At 49.3% G+C, this 17,442-nt stretch overlaps 1 protein-coding gene across 1 annotated transcript in view; it reads right to left on the bottom strand.

The window, feature by feature from the left end:
- LOC111157040 (cordon-bleu WH2 repeat protein) overlaps positions 1-17,442 on the bottom strand; it is a 184,277-nt gene that overhangs the window by 163,989 nt on the left and 2,846 nt on the right. Inside the window, exon 2 of the mRNA XM_022518251.1 lies at positions 681-884. Within this exon, the coding sequence (XP_022373959.1) occupies positions 681-884 (204 nt within the window). The remainder of the gene's footprint in view (positions 1-680; positions 885-17,442) is intronic.

Here is a 17,442-nt window from a genome sequence, read left to right as displayed (position 1 = left end):
AAACAACATGATGACGTATCTTGAAATCAGAAATTCTATTGGTAATAAAGTTCTTAATACTATGATCACAGGAGGCTTTGCCAATGTTTTCAGGGTGGCTGATGTGGGAAGAGGAAGGGGTATGTGACCTTGACCTCAGGCACGTTCCCGGGTGGGTCAGGTTGAGAAAGGAATCCAGTGGGCATCTCAGGGCTGGAAACTGGTTGGGCTGGAGCTCAGCCGTCAGTGCAGACGTGCTGTGGAAGCTGCATTTGGAAAACTGACCGCTGACTGCGTCTACACCTCTGTGGGCCAGCCTGTCAGCGGACAGGGGCAGGGTCACATCGGGAGGCTTCCCCAGCTGCATCACTTCATGCCAAGGAGGCTGGCGCAGACCCCGGGGGCTGGCCACCTACCTGGAGATGCGTATGGGCCTGTGACCCCAGCTCCTTCCCCCCAGCTCGCCCTCCAGCAGGACTGAGCTGCGCAGTCCTTGCTCCCTTGGGATGATGGTGAGTCGAGGAAGGGCGGCGTAGCCAACGGTCATCCAGGTGAGCCACTCTGGACCCAGCTCCGTATCCCAGGGTCCCAGGTCTGCCTGACAGGGGAGTGAGCACAACCCCGCACAATCCACTTTTCAGTTCTCCCTGGACCTGAGACTGGACGGCAGTGAGCCGTCCGCAAGGTGCCCACACCCTTACCTGCCACTGACCACACTCTTCTTCTCCAGCCCGCTGGGCAGAACCACGGTGACCGCCACCGTGCTGTTCCTCAAGTTCTCCTTCATGTGCAGCAGGTTCTGCGGAGGGCCGGGCGACACGTCCCGGGGAGGCTTCTGTTCGCTGTGCACATTCGCCGTGGCGGGCTTTCCAGGAGGAGGGGGAGCGCGAGCCTTCATCTTCCTCCTTCAACAGAGACAGCACAGAAGGACTGGATGAGACAACAGCTTCCAACTATGACCTTAACGCCATCACGCCTGAGCGTCCAGCGGCTTTCTAGGACTTTCCCTCATGACAAGCCATTCTTTTAACCATTTCTCCCTCCTCAGAACAGCCTTCTGAGGTATACAACCCCTTTTAAAGTCGATGCATTGGCACACTCTGCAACACTAACAGAAAGGGGACAACTAAGAAAAACAGGTGAAGCGTGCTGGAAAGGAAAGGATCAGCGGAGAAATGGATACCCCAGGCAGTGGCACGGTCACAACCTGTACAGATCGAGGAGTGGGCTGGTGTAGCAGAGTCTGCGTGGACCAGCCCTTTCTGAGCCACTGAGTGGGTTAAACAAAAATCACACCAAATTAACGTGGACTCCCCCAGGGGTCTGCCTCACTCGGCTTGGCTCCCTGTCCCAGCTCTGGATCCAGGACCATGACCAGCTGCAGACCTGGAATCCACAGACCCACAATGTTGGGGTTGTTAGGACAGCATTGGGGTACACTAAATTACCCAGAAAACCCATCTGACCAACACCCTCCCCCAGGCCCCCCTGCACGCAGGCGGCGGCTGGGCAGCGAGGGACACGAGCAATGGGATTGTCACCTTATTCCCAGCTATGCTTTGAGTTCTCAGTTCACTTTGCAGGAGATTTGTAAACACCTGGGAACCAGTCACCCACTAGTCACCCACTTGGTCTCCTCCAGATCATTCAGGGAGGCAAAGGACCTTACTTGATACAGGTATTTTATTTTACATACAAGTATGTCTCTGTCTTCACGTATGTGTGTATACATGCACAACAGAGACGCTTATGTGTGTGTAAGGGCCTCATCTTACAGAGACCGTAGGTATTGCATAATAGCTAGTATTTACTCAGCGCCAGGGCCTCTGCTAATAATAACCTTAGGACGTTCACCTCACTCAAACGATTTGGCAGCTGAGAAAACTGCATGTCCAAGAGATCTGTAGCTCCCCTGAAGGCCCATGGTTATTGGTGTCGGAGCAGTGATGGAGAGTGGACGTGCCTGACTCCCAGGGGCCGCTCCTGCCCACTTTGCCCTCCCACCTCCTGCCACAAAGAGCTAACGAGCTTAAACTCTCCTGCAGAGCAATCTTCTTGGGGGCACTCTGGCCCAAGGTATGAGGCACGGTAATTCCATTTCTAGAAACTGGTCACAAAGAAATAACTCCCCAATTATTTCCCTGTGGGAAGTTCAAAGGTGCTCAGTACCGCACAATTTACAATGGCAAACAAACGTAAAATAATCGAACTGCACGTCAGTAAGAGACCATTTCAATAAACTACGGTACTTCAAAACAATGTTATGCTGGTACTAGTTAAATACACTTTAAAAGTACAGGATTTGATGTACTGAAGTACTTGATTCAGATTTTTCTTTTTCTAGAAAACAAATACTATTTTAGAAAATTCCATTTTTAAGAGAATTATGCATTGTAGTCATAGATCATAGTCTAAAAGATGCACACAAGAATCTCCAGGATACGTGTCATATCATATTTTGCTATTTTCACTTCTATGCACTTTCTAATTTTTCTATAATATCAGCTATAAATGCATTACCTGCAAAACGAAAGAGGTCACTTAAAATTGAGGGGGGAATAGCAAATGGGATTCAGAGCAGGCCACGAGCTCCTGCCATTCATGTCACTGGTTAATGTAAAGACTCAGATCGGAATGACATTCCAGTCTCCTCCTCTACTGGGCTATGTAGACCTAGATTAATTCCCTTCTTTTCTTGGTGAAAACCTTACAATGGTGTCATAATCGTTATCACTTGTGCCTTCCTCTTATCCCTTACGTACTTCCTTCACTTTTAACTTGCAGAAAGGAAAGCGAAGTAGTCAGCATATCGCGTGGGGGGGGCTGTATGTTACCAATTCATCGACCCTCCCGATGACACACTGAGGAGGTACTACAGTTATTCCTGCTTCATAGGAGAGGAGCGTGGACACATCTTGATAAGACTAGAAAACGGCAGAGCTAGCAATAAACCCAAACGATTTCCAGTGCTGCATTCTCCAGCCTGTTATGAAGAACGGATGCCACCCCATTCTACGGACGGGGAAGTCGGGACACGGAGAAGTAGGTTACAGAGTCCTTCACTAGTCAACCCTGGGTCTAGGGCTAGATGCTCAGGTTCCCAGAAGCCCACCTGCTGTTCACATTACCTCCCAAAGGTGCTTTCGTTGTAGGAAAAGAAGTGTTTATTTTTTAACATGTTGGGGAAGTGAATACATTTGCTCAGGGTGCTCTCTGTTTATTTCTGGATACTAATAAACCTGGCTCGAACTCCTGAGTCGAGCAGGAAGCAGCTCCTGATGCATTTATTCTATCGGCCAGCCCCACCACGGGAGCGGAAGCAGGAGAGAGGAAGAAGGAATCACCAGTCCCCCCAGTGTTCCCCACATGAGCAATCTCCCCAGCTCCCAGCACAGCTCTCATCATGGACACCTGCACACATGCGTCCTCCTACCGTCCAGCCTCGGCCAGTGGATCCTGCCGCCTCCCAGGATGCCCTCACTCCACATGCAGGAGATGAGCCCCGACCATGGGGCCCTGCGTCTTCTCACACCTGACTCTGCGCGGTGCACCCCGACCCCACCCCCACGCAGGACCTACAGCCCCTCAGGCTGCCGGGACATCCGGTGAAGCTTTCTGTTCAGCACAGTGTTACGTGCGTGTGTGCACACGTGTGCATGTGTGTGCATCCCTGCACAGGTGCGTGTGTGCACACACACGTGTATGTGAACAGGCGTATCTTTGCATGTGTAGGCCCGCACGTGTGCAAGCATGCGTGTGTGTTTATGCAAGCCTGTGCATGTGTGCTTGCGTGCAGGCCTGTCTGTGTGTGCACACTGAAGCTAGCCAACTCAGAAAAAACTGGAACATTTCACAAAACGACATGAATTTCTGGCTCCGGTAAGATCCAGTAAGGCCCTAAATTCCTTCATAGCAAAAACTGGGTGTGTGCCTCGTTTTGGAGTCTGTGACTCAATGCCATCACACACCTGTCCCCTGCAGGGCTGCGGCTAATACCCAAAGCAACGGCAAAGCCTGAAAGTCAGGGGACTCCTTTGACCCTCCATCATGAACCTGCCCTCGCTCCTCCCCCACTCGCCTGGCAATCGGTCTAACGTTCCCTGTTCCTGGAAAACCCACAATCACACCCTCTTGCCTCTCCCACATCGTACACACCCTGCCTGGTACGCTTTGCTCTCTTGAAAACACAGCTCAAAAGCACTTCTGAGAAGCCTCTAGATGCTCTGGGCCTGAGGACACAAGGCTGAGAGCAGTGCCCCCTCCTGGCTGCACTCAGGAAGCACATGGGAGGCTTACCAAGAATCCTAGACCCAGAACAACAGACCCATGGAACGTGCATCACCCGAGAGCTGGTTATGCTATCGGATCGCAACATTTCTCCAGAACAGAGCCTCCTTAGCAGCAAAATCGCACAGCGTTTCCATTGCAATTTCTGTATCATTTGATGAAAGCAATGGACAGATTATAAATACATATGTTGATAAATTTGTGACATTGCATTTTTATTTTTCACAGAATAATTATTTTGAAGAGTGCATGTGAGAAATTTCCGTCCACACCAGAAATGGTGCCTGGGGTGTGGATGGAGTCAAGGCCCCACTTCAGAAGCAGTGTGGGCCCGTAAGCACAGAGACCTCGGGGGGAGAAAGCTACTCTATGCCAGCCCAAGACACAGGACACACACACCCGCCCCCATTGCCGTTGACCTCCCCATGTGGCAATCCTGGTGCCCCATGTCTTCAACTTCATTTAACATCTCTGGAAAGCAGCAGATGCTTTAATTTTTTTTTAAAGATTTCATTTAATTATTTGAGAGGGAGAGAGAGAGAGAGAGAGCATGAGCAGGGGGAGGGGCAGAGGGAGATGGAGAGGCAGACTCCCCGCTGAGCAGGGAGTCAGAAGCAGGACTCAATCCCAGGACCCTGCGTCCATGACCTGAGCTGAAATCAGACGCTTAAATGACAGAGCCCCCAGGCGCCCCAACAGCAGATGCTGTATTAAGACTGTTTATATTCTCCACATTGAGTGTGCTGCCCTTCATATCTACGGTTATTAAGGTAGGGGGGGGAATGGGTAATGGGTCATGCCCACCGTAGGGGAAGAGAGCATTATGAGCTGCATCTGCTCAGGGTACCGGAGTGCTGTGGTTTCTCTAAACCACTTTTTCTCACTTGAATCTTTATAATCTAAGGGAGAGGATCTATTGCTCTCATTTTGCTGGTTGGGGAACCCGTGAGTGGGTGGTTCCGAATGAGAGCATCCCACAACTATTTGGGGATCATCTTTTTCAATGTCGCTGAGTAAGGGGAGGGAAGCAGAAGGTAGTTTTGTGTCTGTTTTGTTCAAGGGAAAGGCCTGGCCATTGCTTGAAAGAGGGTCCGGTTGGGAAGCGGGCCAAGGACCTAACTAACCCATAGCCAGTGGGGATCCAGATCGCCTGTGAGAGCCAGTGTGGGAGAAACTGCTGGAAGGCGTGGGGGGGGGGGGCGCTGGCGGCAGCAGCTAGAGCAGTGAGCATGAACAGTTTTGGAGACAAGCAGCCTGAATGAGAAGGTTAGCCTGTGTGTGTCTGTGTGTGGGGGGTGCACAGGCAGAGCGACCGTGGGGGGGAAGACAGATGGGTCCACAAGAGCAGGAGGAGGACCCCACGATATTTGGGGTTCCAAGTCTCTGGCTCCAGGACAAGGGTCAAAGCAGCCCAACAGAGGACACGTTGTGGGAGGCGATGACCAGGTGGCTTTCAGTGACCTGGGTCTGAGAGGACAGTGACATTTCCAAGCACTGGCAGGGTGGGCAGGGGAGAGGAGCCTGGGCCTCGACTGAGGACACCTCTCTGAATGCTGCGGGGGTCCCCGCTTGGAGCCAGCCACCAACAAGCCCTCCAGCAGGATCCCGTAAGTCTGCAGGTGCCTTGTCTGCAGCAGGGAGGGGGTGGAGGGCTGAGCCAAGTCACAGTGGTCGCCATTCGGCCTGATCTTGGCCTTCTTGTAGTATCGGCTGGCTAGTGGGTCCCAGTCTCAGATGTCATCCTGTGTGTCCCAGGTAAGCCATGAGGATCGGAGACACTGTGCATGGGTTTCTTCTTTCTGGATCTCAGTTCCTTTGGGGACATTGGGGGCTGGACTATAGGACACTTCCAATTCTAGTATACCAAATCACAGAAAAATAGGAAACCCGAACTACTGCTTTTATATTATAATTAGGATTAGGATGGCCACTAACCAAAAAAAAAAAAGAAAGAAAGAAAGAAAGAAAGAAAAAGAAAAGAAAATAAGAAATGTTGGCAAGGATGTGGAGAAATTGGGACCCTTGTACTCTGCTGGTGGAAAGGCAAAGGAGTGCAACCACAATGGAAAACAGTATGGAGGTTCCTCAAAAAAATAAAATCAGATCCCCTATAATTCCTCTTCTGGGTCCAGGAACACCTTGGTAGTGGTATGGGTTTGGTTCCAGAGCACGCAAAACAGCAGCTATCACGGTAAGACCAGTCGGATGAATTCTTTGGTTTCCAGTGCATATAAAAGTACTGTTTATACTGTACTGCAGCGTCTGTGTGCAACAGCATTACGCCTAAAAATACAATGTGCACACCTTAATTTAAAAACACTGTACTGGGGCACCTGGGTGGCTCAATCGGTTAAGTGTTCAACTCTTAATTTCGGCTCAGGGCATGATCTCAGGGTCATGATATTGAGCCCCATGTCAGGCTCCTTGCTCAGCGGGGAGTCTGTTTGAGAGTCTCTCTCCCTCTCTCCCTGCCCCTCCGCTGCTTGTGTTTCTCTCTCTCTCTCTAAATAAAGTCTTTACAAAAATAAAAATACTTTTTGCTAAACAATGCTAGCCGTCATCTGAGCTATCAGGAAGTCGTATCTTTTTGCTGGTGGAGGGTCTCCCTCGATGCTGACGGCTGCTGACTGACCAGGGTGGTGGTGGCTGAAGGATGGTGTGGCCGTGGCCGTTTCTTAAGCTAAGACAACAGTGAACTTTGCCACATCGATTGCTCTTGCTTTTGCAAATGCCTTCCCTGTAGCATGGGACGCTGTTTGGCATCTACCCACAGAACTTCTTCCAAAGTTGGAGTCCGTCCTCTCGAACTCCACCACCGCTGCTTTATCAGATAAGTTCCTGCGATATTCTAAATCCGTTGTTGTCCCTTCAACGGTCTTCACAGGATCTCCACCAGGAGCGGATTCCATCTCACGAAACCACAGTCTTTGCGTGTCCATAAGAAGCAACTCCTCCTCCGCTCACGTTTCATCCTGAGCCTAGCAATTCAGTTCCATCTTCAGGCTCCACTTTCAGTTCCAGTTCTCTCGCTCCTTCTACCACATCTTCGGGTACTTCCTCCAATAAATCCTAAACCTTTCAAAGTCATCCATGATGGTTGGAATCCACTTCCTCCAAACTCTTGCTCATGGTGATATTTTGATCTCTTCCCATGAATCACAAATGTTCCTAATGGCATCTAGAGTGGTGAATCCTTTCCAGAAGTTTTTTAATTGACTTTGCCCACATGCACCAGAGGAATATCCATCTAGGGCAGCTACAGCCTTATGAAATGTATTTCTTAAATAATAAGACTTGAAAGACAAAATTACTGCTTGATCCATGGGATATGGAATGGATGTGTTGTAGCAGCCATGAAAACAGCATTTATCTCACTGTCCATTTCCATCAGAGCCCTTGGGAAACTGGGTACATTACACTGTCAACGAGCAGTCATATTTTGAAAGGAACCCTTTTTTCTGCAGTAGGTCTCAGCAGCAGGGTTAAAAGATCCAGTAAAGCGTGCTGTAAACAGATATGCCATCATTCAGGCTTTATGGCTTTATTTACGGAATGCAGGTAGACTGGATTCAGCACAAATTTTAAGGGCCTTAAGATTTTCAGAATGGTCACTGAGGATAAGCTTCAACTTCCAGTCACCAGCTGTATTAGCCCCTAATGAGAGAATCAGCCTTTCCTTAGAAGCTAGTCCCTGATTTCTCTCTAGCTATGAAGTCCTGGATGGCATCAGTCTCCAACATAAGGCTGTTGTGTCTACACTGGAAATCTGTTCAGTACCTTCCTGAATTCCCTCAGCCAGATCTGCTGCTGACTTGCTGTAGCTTCTCCATCAGCCCCGCTGCTCCACCTGGAGATGCTTCTTTCCTTGAACTTCACGAACTAACCTCTGCTAACCTCAGACTTTTCGTCTGCGGCCTCCCTCTCAGCCTTCATAGAACTGGAGAGTCAGGGCCTTGCTCTGGATGGGGCTTTGGCTTAAGGGAATGTTGTGGCTGCTCTGATCTTCAGTCCAGACCTTTAAAACTTCCTCCATATCAGCAATAAGGCTGTTTTCCTTTCTTATCATTTGTGTGTTTGCTGGGAGAGTGCTTCCAATTTCCTGCAAGAACTGTTTCTCTGTGTTCACAACTTGGCTCACCAGTTGTCACAAGAGATCTTGCTTTCGGCCTATCTTGGCTTTCAACATGCCTTCCTCACCGAGCTTACTCATTTCTAGCTTTTGAGGAAAACTGAGAGACGTGGGGCTCTTCCTTCCCTTGAACACGTAGAGGCCATCACAGGGTTATTGACTGAGCTCGTTTCAACACTGTTTTGTCTCAGGAAATAGGGACGCCCAAGGACAGGGAGACAGAAGAGGAACAGTGGTCTGTGAAGCAGTCAGAACACACACAACACTGATCAGTGAAGGTCACCGTCTTCGATGGTCATGGTTTGTGGCGCCCCAAAACAACAATGGCAACATTGAAGATCGGTGATCATAGATCACCCGGACAAATATAATTATAATGAGAAAGTTTAAAATAATGTGAGAATTGCCAAGACATGACACAGAGACACAAAGCGAGCAGATAGGGTCGGAAAAAATGGCACCGGTAGACCTTCTCGATGCAGGGTTGCCACACATCTAACAGTGATAAAAAATGCAGTATCGTTCACTGCAACAAAGCCAAGCACAATAAAAGAACGTAGGTCTGCATGTACCCAAAAGAACTGAAAGCAGAGACTTGAAAAGGTCCCCCCAGGTTCATGGCAGCATTACTCACAATATTCAAAATGTGGAAGCCACCCAAGCACCCATTACCAATGAATAAGCAAAGCATTCTGGAATATTCTCCAGCCTTAAAAAGGAAACAAATTCTGAAGCACGCTACAACACAGAGGAACCCAAGGACATTATACTAAGTGAATAAGCCAAGACAAAAAGACAAATACTGTGTGATTCCCCTTATTTGAGGTTCCTACAGCCATCAGACTCAGCAAGACCAACCGTAGAATGGAGGGCACCAGGGGTTGGGGGAGGGCTGGATGGAGAAGTTTTGTGTAACGATTTAACAGTTTTGGTTGACCAGAGTTTCAGTTTTGCAAGAAGAAGAGTTTGGGCGATTGGCTGCACGGCAACGTGAATGTTCGGAATGCTACTGACCACACACTGAGAAATGGTTAGCACGGTCAATTCCATCTTATGTGTGTTTCATCACAACTGAATCACAATAATTTCAACCTAATAAAATTAGATGTTCATCCTGGTAGTTGTAGAATGTAAGGCAGACTTACTGCCAGGGCTGTCTTCTGTCCCTCAGTGGGCTCCTTCCTAGGGACCCCCCACCCCAGCTCCCCAGCACGGAAGGAATTTCTTGCTGAGCACAGTGGGGGAAGAGAAGGTGGATGTACCACCTGCCAAGGGTGGAGGGAGGCTGAGGGCCCCTTAGAGCAAAGGGGGTGGGTGAGGCTGGACCCCCAGGGAAGGGACCCCTTTGGGAGCAGGTCCAGAGGGTGGACGCAGGTTGGCAGACTAAGCTCCACTGTGCATGAGGGGACAGTGATGGGGCCTCCTCTGCCTCCCTCTGGAATCCTCCTCCACCCAAGGAGCACCCACAATACCTGAATTCCGGCTTGTCTTTTCAAGGATGTATCTATGTGTCAGTTCGAGAGCAGAAGCTGCCCAGGTGGACAGACACCCCAAGCTCCTCTGAAAGTGAGCACTGTCTCCATGTAACACGGTCACAGTGCCATGGGCTCCCTCCACCTGGGAAGGACTGTTGCTGTTCCCACGGGCCCAATCAGCTTCACTCATCCTCAAACGTCACCACACTGCCAAGCCGGTGACTCCCTTTGGGAAGGTCTGTGCAGGTGCCATGGAGTCGGGACCTATCCGACCCTATGGAGCACGTGGGCAGTAAAAAAGGCAAGGCCCCTCCTGGGCACGCCCCAGGCCGGTGACCCAGCTGGCGACCCTGCCTTCCTTCTCCACACTGTCAGGGAAAAGCAGGGCTGGTCCCACATACCTCAGGGACTGAGTCACTGAGCAAGCAGCATCCCCCTCCTGGCCGCCCTGTGCTCCCTCCAGGTACGAGATTGGGTGTGCCCCAGCAGAAACTATAAAACAACATAATATATACAAAAACATCTATGGGATCTCAAAGGTCATCAGTAAGAACAGCGGACGGTTTTTGCTTCAAACCACCCCGTATTTCCTGTCTAAATTTCAGGGCTGTGCTTGCTAGCTCCTGCATCAGCTGGGATGCCGCCAGATGACATTTTCTTTCCAGAGCTTGTCCACAAGCAACAGAACACGGAGATCTGCTCCCTCAACGCGAGGCCATCCAGGAGGCCGCGGGCTACTCGTCTGGCACCACCTGGGCCCAGTGAGTGCAAATTCCAGGGCGGGAATCCAAGCAGCTGCATTAAAACCCAACTCCACGGGAACCCGGCCAGGCTGGGGGAGCCCAGGGCAGGCAGGGCCTGGAGCCTGCAAAGGGAAAGTCCCCACAGCTCTAACGTCCCTGGAGCAAAGTCCAAAGGGCTCTCTGCTTTATGTGTGGTGTTTTTTGTTTTTTTTTTTCTCCCCTCATGCCTCCAACAGTTTCTCAGTGTCCACGACCAGCGGACACTGAAGTCAGTGGTCATGCTGGTGCTGGCTCACCCACCTGCCAAGCCTGCGTGATTGATGCCCATTTACCATCCGGCTTCCCTGGCAGGAAGCAGGACGAACAGTATCTGCCTAAAGGGAATTTCAAAGAGAAAGCTGGCACACCCCACTCCTCCCTCTTTGGATCCACCGAGAAGCAAAAGCTCTGGCTAACTGGGTCTGTTTTTGCCACGGGCAGAAGGGAGTTACCGCTCTCTCCCCAAGATTCTTCCAGAGCAGGAAGATTCTGAGTTAGAAACCAGCCGCCTTGGTTCTCAGGGTCACTTCGCTGCCCCTGTCAGCCTGGTCTCTCCTGCCGGCAGCTGGACAAGGCCTCCGCCTCCTCCCACAGAGGGGCAACCTGGAGGCAGGTAGGGAGCCCTAGAGGAGTCAACGCAGGCTCCAGACTTCCCGAACCTGACTCTGCATTTGTCACGGTTGGTGATTCCTGGGTGCAGTAGTGGTTGAGAGGAAACATCAGAGAAAGGGGTACGTTTCCAACAGGACTTTGCTAATGATGCCCTGGAACATTATTTTTGCACACTTATGTAACTTGTCCCACGGGGCCGCCTGGGTGGCTCGGGGAAGTCTCTGCCTTCAGCTCAGTTCATGATCTCAGGGTCCTGGGATCGAGTCCCGCATCGGGCTCCCTGCTCAGCGGGGAGCCTGCTTCTCCCTCTCCCTCTGCTCATGTGCACTCTCTCTCATATAAATAAATAAAGTAAAACAAAAAACAAAAACCAAAAAAAACCCAAAAAAACCCCAAACTATAAACGTGTCCTGGGAGCCAGTACCAAGTGCGTCTGAGAAGATCGTGCTGCATGAAACCAACATAGTCGACCCCATCCCATCAGGACCATTCCAAGACCGACGGTACCAGATATAAGTCGCCCTCCACAAGCTCACAGTCTCCAGGGCAGGCCGATACGACCCGGCGACGGCGCAGGTAAGGACAGAAAGGACGAAGGACAGGCCGTGCCACTCAGGGATGATAAAGGACTCCGGACTTAGGCTGGTTCGGGAAGTCACCTGCCAGCCGTGATAAGAGAAGTCGGTTGGAGGTGGCATGCGCAGGGGTGGCGTGAGGTTGCTCCCAGCAAGGACGTGAGAGGGAGGCAGGGGGCTGAGTGTGGACTGGATTGCAGAGACCCTGGTGCCTGTCCCCAAACGGCTCTGAGCACAGCAGTGCCTGCTCCCGGGGAGCATGCGCCCACGGAGGAGCGCGCATGCCCTCACATACACCCATTCCAACAGCTCTGGGAGGCAAGCTCAGAAGCCATAGCAATTCAAAGCCGAGGACCGTCAGATCCAAAGGAGAAGCGCGCGGTGGCTGGAGCAACAGGAGAGGGACTGGGTTAGAAAGAGTCAGGCAGAAAGCTCTACATTAGCAGGATGGAGGGGAATGAGAGCTCGTTCTAGAACAGTGAGTGCTCCAGCTGGGGGAGGATGGGGGGGGGTCTGGTATGAGAAGCTAGAGAGGAAGGAGCCTGGCTGAGAGGGCCGGCCCTTCCCGTGGAGAGCCCCGGAAGGTGAGGTGCTCAGATGGGTCCACCGGGGCCTGGCAGCCCGGCAGGTACGACAGGACGACAGGTATGTGGGCAGCTGTAACCCCTGTCCACTCAGCAACCTCGACTAGAGTCTGGGGGTGGACAGTGCCCATTTTGCCCAGTGGTTTCCGTGGCCCAAGCTGGTAGAGATGGGGACGAGCGCTCCAAGTGGAGCAGATGGTGGGAGTGGGAGGGGCATGGATGTGAGCTTTCCCAGGGTCGCAGGGTCCCAGCAGCCCCCTACTCACTTGGCTGGGACTCCAGTCAGTACACCGTGAGGATGACAGATGGCCATTCAGGTGCTTCTGCAGTGCTTCTGCCCTGCCTTCTAGCAGAAACAATCACATTTCATGACTCTGATGGTGCTGGTTTCAGAGCCGCCCGCTTGGGTACTCAGCCGTCTAGGAGGTTCTAGCTGCGTAAGGCATGGCTTTCCCCAACCGAGGCACTGAAGGCATAGCGTGGGGCTCACAGACACTCTGGGGCTCTGCCCATGAGGCTTGAGCTTGAGTTTCCGTGTAGACTGAACCTGGTAACAGAAATAAGGTGACTGGCTCAGGACCTGGCAGGGAGTAGGTGCTCAGAACAGCTCTCCTGTCTTTACATACTCTCTTGTGCCCAAAGAGAGCATCCGACCCAGGGAGAAATCTCAAACAGACTTAGGTCAGTGTGAAGTTCATTTATAACAAAAAGGAGCACCTGCGCAGCATGGACACTTCGTCAAGTCACAATGTGTTTGAGTGTGCCTGTTTAGTTTTTTAAAACAATGTTCTAAAATAATTATAGAATTCTTAAGTGAAATTTTTGTGCAAGAAACCTCATCTTTAAAACACATTATTCTTTAAAGCAGAGTTCATGAATCCCTAAAGATCTACAAATGGAGTTGCTGGCAGCCTAAAGGGTGAAAGATTTTTTTTAACCTGCAATCATATGTGTGTGTGTGTGTGTGTGTGTGTATTTTTTTTTTTTTAATTAAGAGCTTCCCGCATGGAGTCATCTGCGTTGTATTCACTGCCACACTGTTCAGTACCAGTGCTGGGTGGGGTTGGGACCACACCTGCAGCAGAGACTGAATAATGTCCTCTGCACTGTGAGGGTCAAGGGATCCATGGTGGTCCAAATCCAGAGGTCCTGCACTGCTCCAGAACTGACCACGTTTGTTCTCTGTTGCCCAAAATTGTGATGAAAAGGTCCTGCCTTGTTAATTAGACATGTGGTGTTAAAAAGGCAATGGCAAATATTTGATTTAACTACTTTTCAGTATCGAGTTCACATGCATTATCGAACAGGTCCATCAAATTAATGGGATCTTGTTATCTGCATTAAAAAGCCACCATAGGGGCGCCTGGGTGGCTCAGTTGGTGGAGTGTCTGACTCTTGATTTTGGCTCAGGTCGTGATGTCAGGATCATGAGACTGAGCCCCACGCTGGGCTCCACGCTCAGCGCAGAGTCTGTTTTGGATTCTCTCTCCCTGTCCCTCTGCCTCTCCTGCTCTGTGCTCTCTCTCTCAAATAAATAAATAAATCTTAAGAAAAAAAAAAGCAACCAATGCCAAAGCAATGCAGATGGCATTGATGTAAATGATGGTCATTATCTTAAAGTCAAAAGATTAATGTGCACAGGAAGAAACTGACCTACAAAGATTTAACTTTTTACATATCAGATTGAATGCTGGTGATCAGTCAAGTGTCAATGCCACAGAAAAGGAGAGGAAGGTGGTGACTCAGAGTGAGGGCCACATGGCTACATGTCAGGCAGCCTTGGATCAAAGCCTGGCTCTGCAGTTCACTGATTGTGTGCTCTCAGCAACTGATGGAGCCCTGTGCCTCAGTTTCCTTATCTGGAAAATAGGAATAACCTTGTAGGATTGCCATGATGATCCAATGTAATGATGCTTATAAGCACAGACACTGGCTAGTACTCAAGTTCATAGTAAGTATCAGCAACTAACAACTTTATTAATGGGACTTGTGCTTTATTTGTACAATGTGTAACTTGTTTGTGTATGTGTGTGTGTAATTTGTACAATCTGTTTTCATTTTACAGTTGTAAAAGGAACATACTTACCTAGCTTCATGCCTGTAGGTATTTAAGAAAACTAAATAATTGAATAAAAGACATCACAATCATTGTTTTGGGAGTATCACAAGACTTTCTTACACTGTATGCAAAAATAAACTCAAAATGGATTAAAGACCTAAATGTGAAACCTGAAACCATAAACCCACTAAAAGAAAACACAGGCAGTAATCTTTTGGACATCAGCCTTAGGAATATTTTTCTGGATATGTCTCCTCAGGCAAGGGAAATAAAAGCAAAAATAAACTATTGGGACTTCATCACAATAAAATGCTCTTCTGCAGCAAAGGAAACGGTCAAAAAATGAAAGGCAACCTACAGAATGGAAGAAGAAATTTGCAAATGATAGTCCAATAAGGGGCTCATATCCAAAATATATACAGATTTTACACAACTCAATGCCGAAAAAACAAACAATCCCATCAAAAATTGGGCAGAAGACCTGAACACATCTTATTCCAAAGAAGACACGCAGAGGGCCAACAGACACATAAAGATGCTCCATGTCACGCGTCACCGGGGAAATGCAGATCAAAACCACAACGAGATACCAACTCGCACATGTCAGAATGGCTGAAATCATGAAGAAAAGAAAACAGGTGTTGGTGAGGATGCGGAGAGAAAGGAACCTTCGTGCACTGTTGGTGGGAATGCAAACTAATGCAGCCACTCTGGAAAATAGTATGGAGGTTTGTCAAAAAATTAAAAAGAGAAATATTTTTAGTGCCATCTAGTAGGCACTAGGTGGCAAATATGGTGTCCATTTCAAGTTGGCTGATGTGTATGGGCATTCCAGTTGAAAGTGGATTACAACTGGCTAGACTGCACACACTTATGCTCTCACACTCAGGTGTCCATGAGGCCTGTCCAGTACATGTAGTATGAGCCCTTCATCCCCTTGGCCTAGCCCTACTAACCCAGTGCCAGCCAGTGCCTTCGCCATGATGCTGGGGCCCTTCATCTTCAGCACAGTCTTCTTACATATGAAGGAGAAGGAGCAGTATCACTGAGGGGGTAGAGCCCTGTGACTCCTCAGAACACACACATGGTGGTTATGTAGGCTTGGGTCTACCTCTTATGGAGCTTGTTTTTGGTTTCCTTCCTTCCTTCCTTCCTTCCTTCCTTCCTTCATGCCATGGGACAGTGGCACGACCTTACCTCAGTGGGAGACACAGCATTGAGTACCAAGGGACTGGGGGTTGGGGAATGATTTTTATGTGTTTTTTTTCCACCTAATGCTATGTGGTATTTTTCATATGTGGTCACTCTCCTTTCTAAGATAGACACTGCCCTCCAACTTAAAAAGAAAAAAAAAAAGTGCCATAGTGCTAGCTAGTAATTCCACCACTGGGTGCTTACTCAAAGAAAACAAATGCACTGATTTGAAAAGATCTCTGCACCCCTATGTTTACTGCAGCATTATCTACAATAACCAAGATACAGAAACAATCCCAGGATCCACTGATAGATGAATAGATAAAGAAGCTGTGGAAAGTACAATGACTGTGAATGTACAATGACTCAGCCATAAAAAAGAATAAGATCTTGCCAATTTCAATGGAATGGATGGATCTAGAGGGTATCAGATGATTTAATTTGTACGTGCATCTAAAGCAACAAGAGAAATGAACAAAGAAAAACAGAAACAGACACACACACCGAGAACACAGTGGTGGTGTTTAGAGGGGAGGCAGGGAAGGGATGGGCAAAATAGGTAAAGTGGAGTAAGAAGTACAAACCTCCAGTTACAAAATGAATAAATTAGAGGGATGGCAAGTAAAGCATAGGGAAGGCAGTCACACTTACTGTGGTGAGCACTGGAGTGATGTATACAATTGTCTAATCACGATGTTGTAAAATGAAACTACTATAACATCGTGTGTCCACTATACTTCAATAAAAATTAAAATACAATAAAATATTTAAAAATAAAAATGGGTCCCTACACTATCAGTTCTGAGACAGGCAGGCAGACTGAGTCCCAGGATTTATCAGGGGTTTTCTGCTCATCCCCACTATCTTAGATCATCTCCAACTGGACAGGCTGAATTAGGAGGGCGCCAGGCAGGCCAGGCAGGATGGCCATCATCCCCTCTGATGGCCACAAGTGACCAGGCCACTTCTGGTTTTTTGAGTTTCAAAATCTGATCATGTGCATGGAGAGAAGGCCCTTCTTGTCCTAGCACCTTCTAAGGAAGGGATGTGTGGTGCCTGGCCCGCACAAGCCTTCTCTCCACTCCCTGAATCCTACCCTGGCTGCTCATCTGACCTCAGACTGGGTGGGTCATGTCTATCTTTGAGAAGAGAGTAATATTTTAAAGAAGAGGATCACCTGGTCCTTGGGTCACCATCACAGTGACACCTGAGATTCCAAGAACATTCTAGAGCCTTCTGGGACACACGTGAGTGATGGAGGCACAGCTCTGACCAGACCTAGGAGCTCCTCTCAGAACTCATGGAGAGAAGTGGGATTCTCTCTCTCCCCTCCCATCCTCTGCAGAGAGGTACTGGCATCACCTATGTGACCAACCACATGACACAGTGCCCATCAGGCCCCTGGCACGGCTCTTCCAGAGTCGGCCCCTCCCCTCCCTGTCTACCCTGTCCACTCAGAAACCACACCCTGAGACTTGGATTTCAGAGTGGGGCCTACAGGTCACCCTATACTTCGGGGTCACGCTCCCTGAGAGTCTTCAATAGGGTTGGTATGACCAAGGAAATTAACCGGTTTTCTTTTGTAAATGTGTTTTATCTAGTGGGTAGAGTTTCCCTTCTGCAAGAAATTCAATGAAAGTTGAAGCATATCAAGTGGTTGGTAGATGAAGTCCAGGCAAAGGTGGGCCTTCTTTTGGCACCAACAACGTCCTTCCGTTGATCCTTCCAGGGACAATAAAACCCCAGAACAAAGTGGAAGAAAGACA

The sequence above is a fragment of the Enhydra lutris genome, unplaced genomic scaffold, assembly GCF_002288905.1.
Source record: "Enhydra lutris kenyoni isolate GAN:26980312 unplaced genomic scaffold, ASM228890v2 scaffoldscaffold51, whole genome shotgun sequence".
Taxonomy (NCBI): Eukaryota; Metazoa; Chordata; class Mammalia; order Carnivora; family Mustelidae; genus Enhydra; species Enhydra lutris.
Note: the sequence above shows the minus strand (reverse complement) of the source record. Positions and strands in the feature narration are given on the sequence as shown.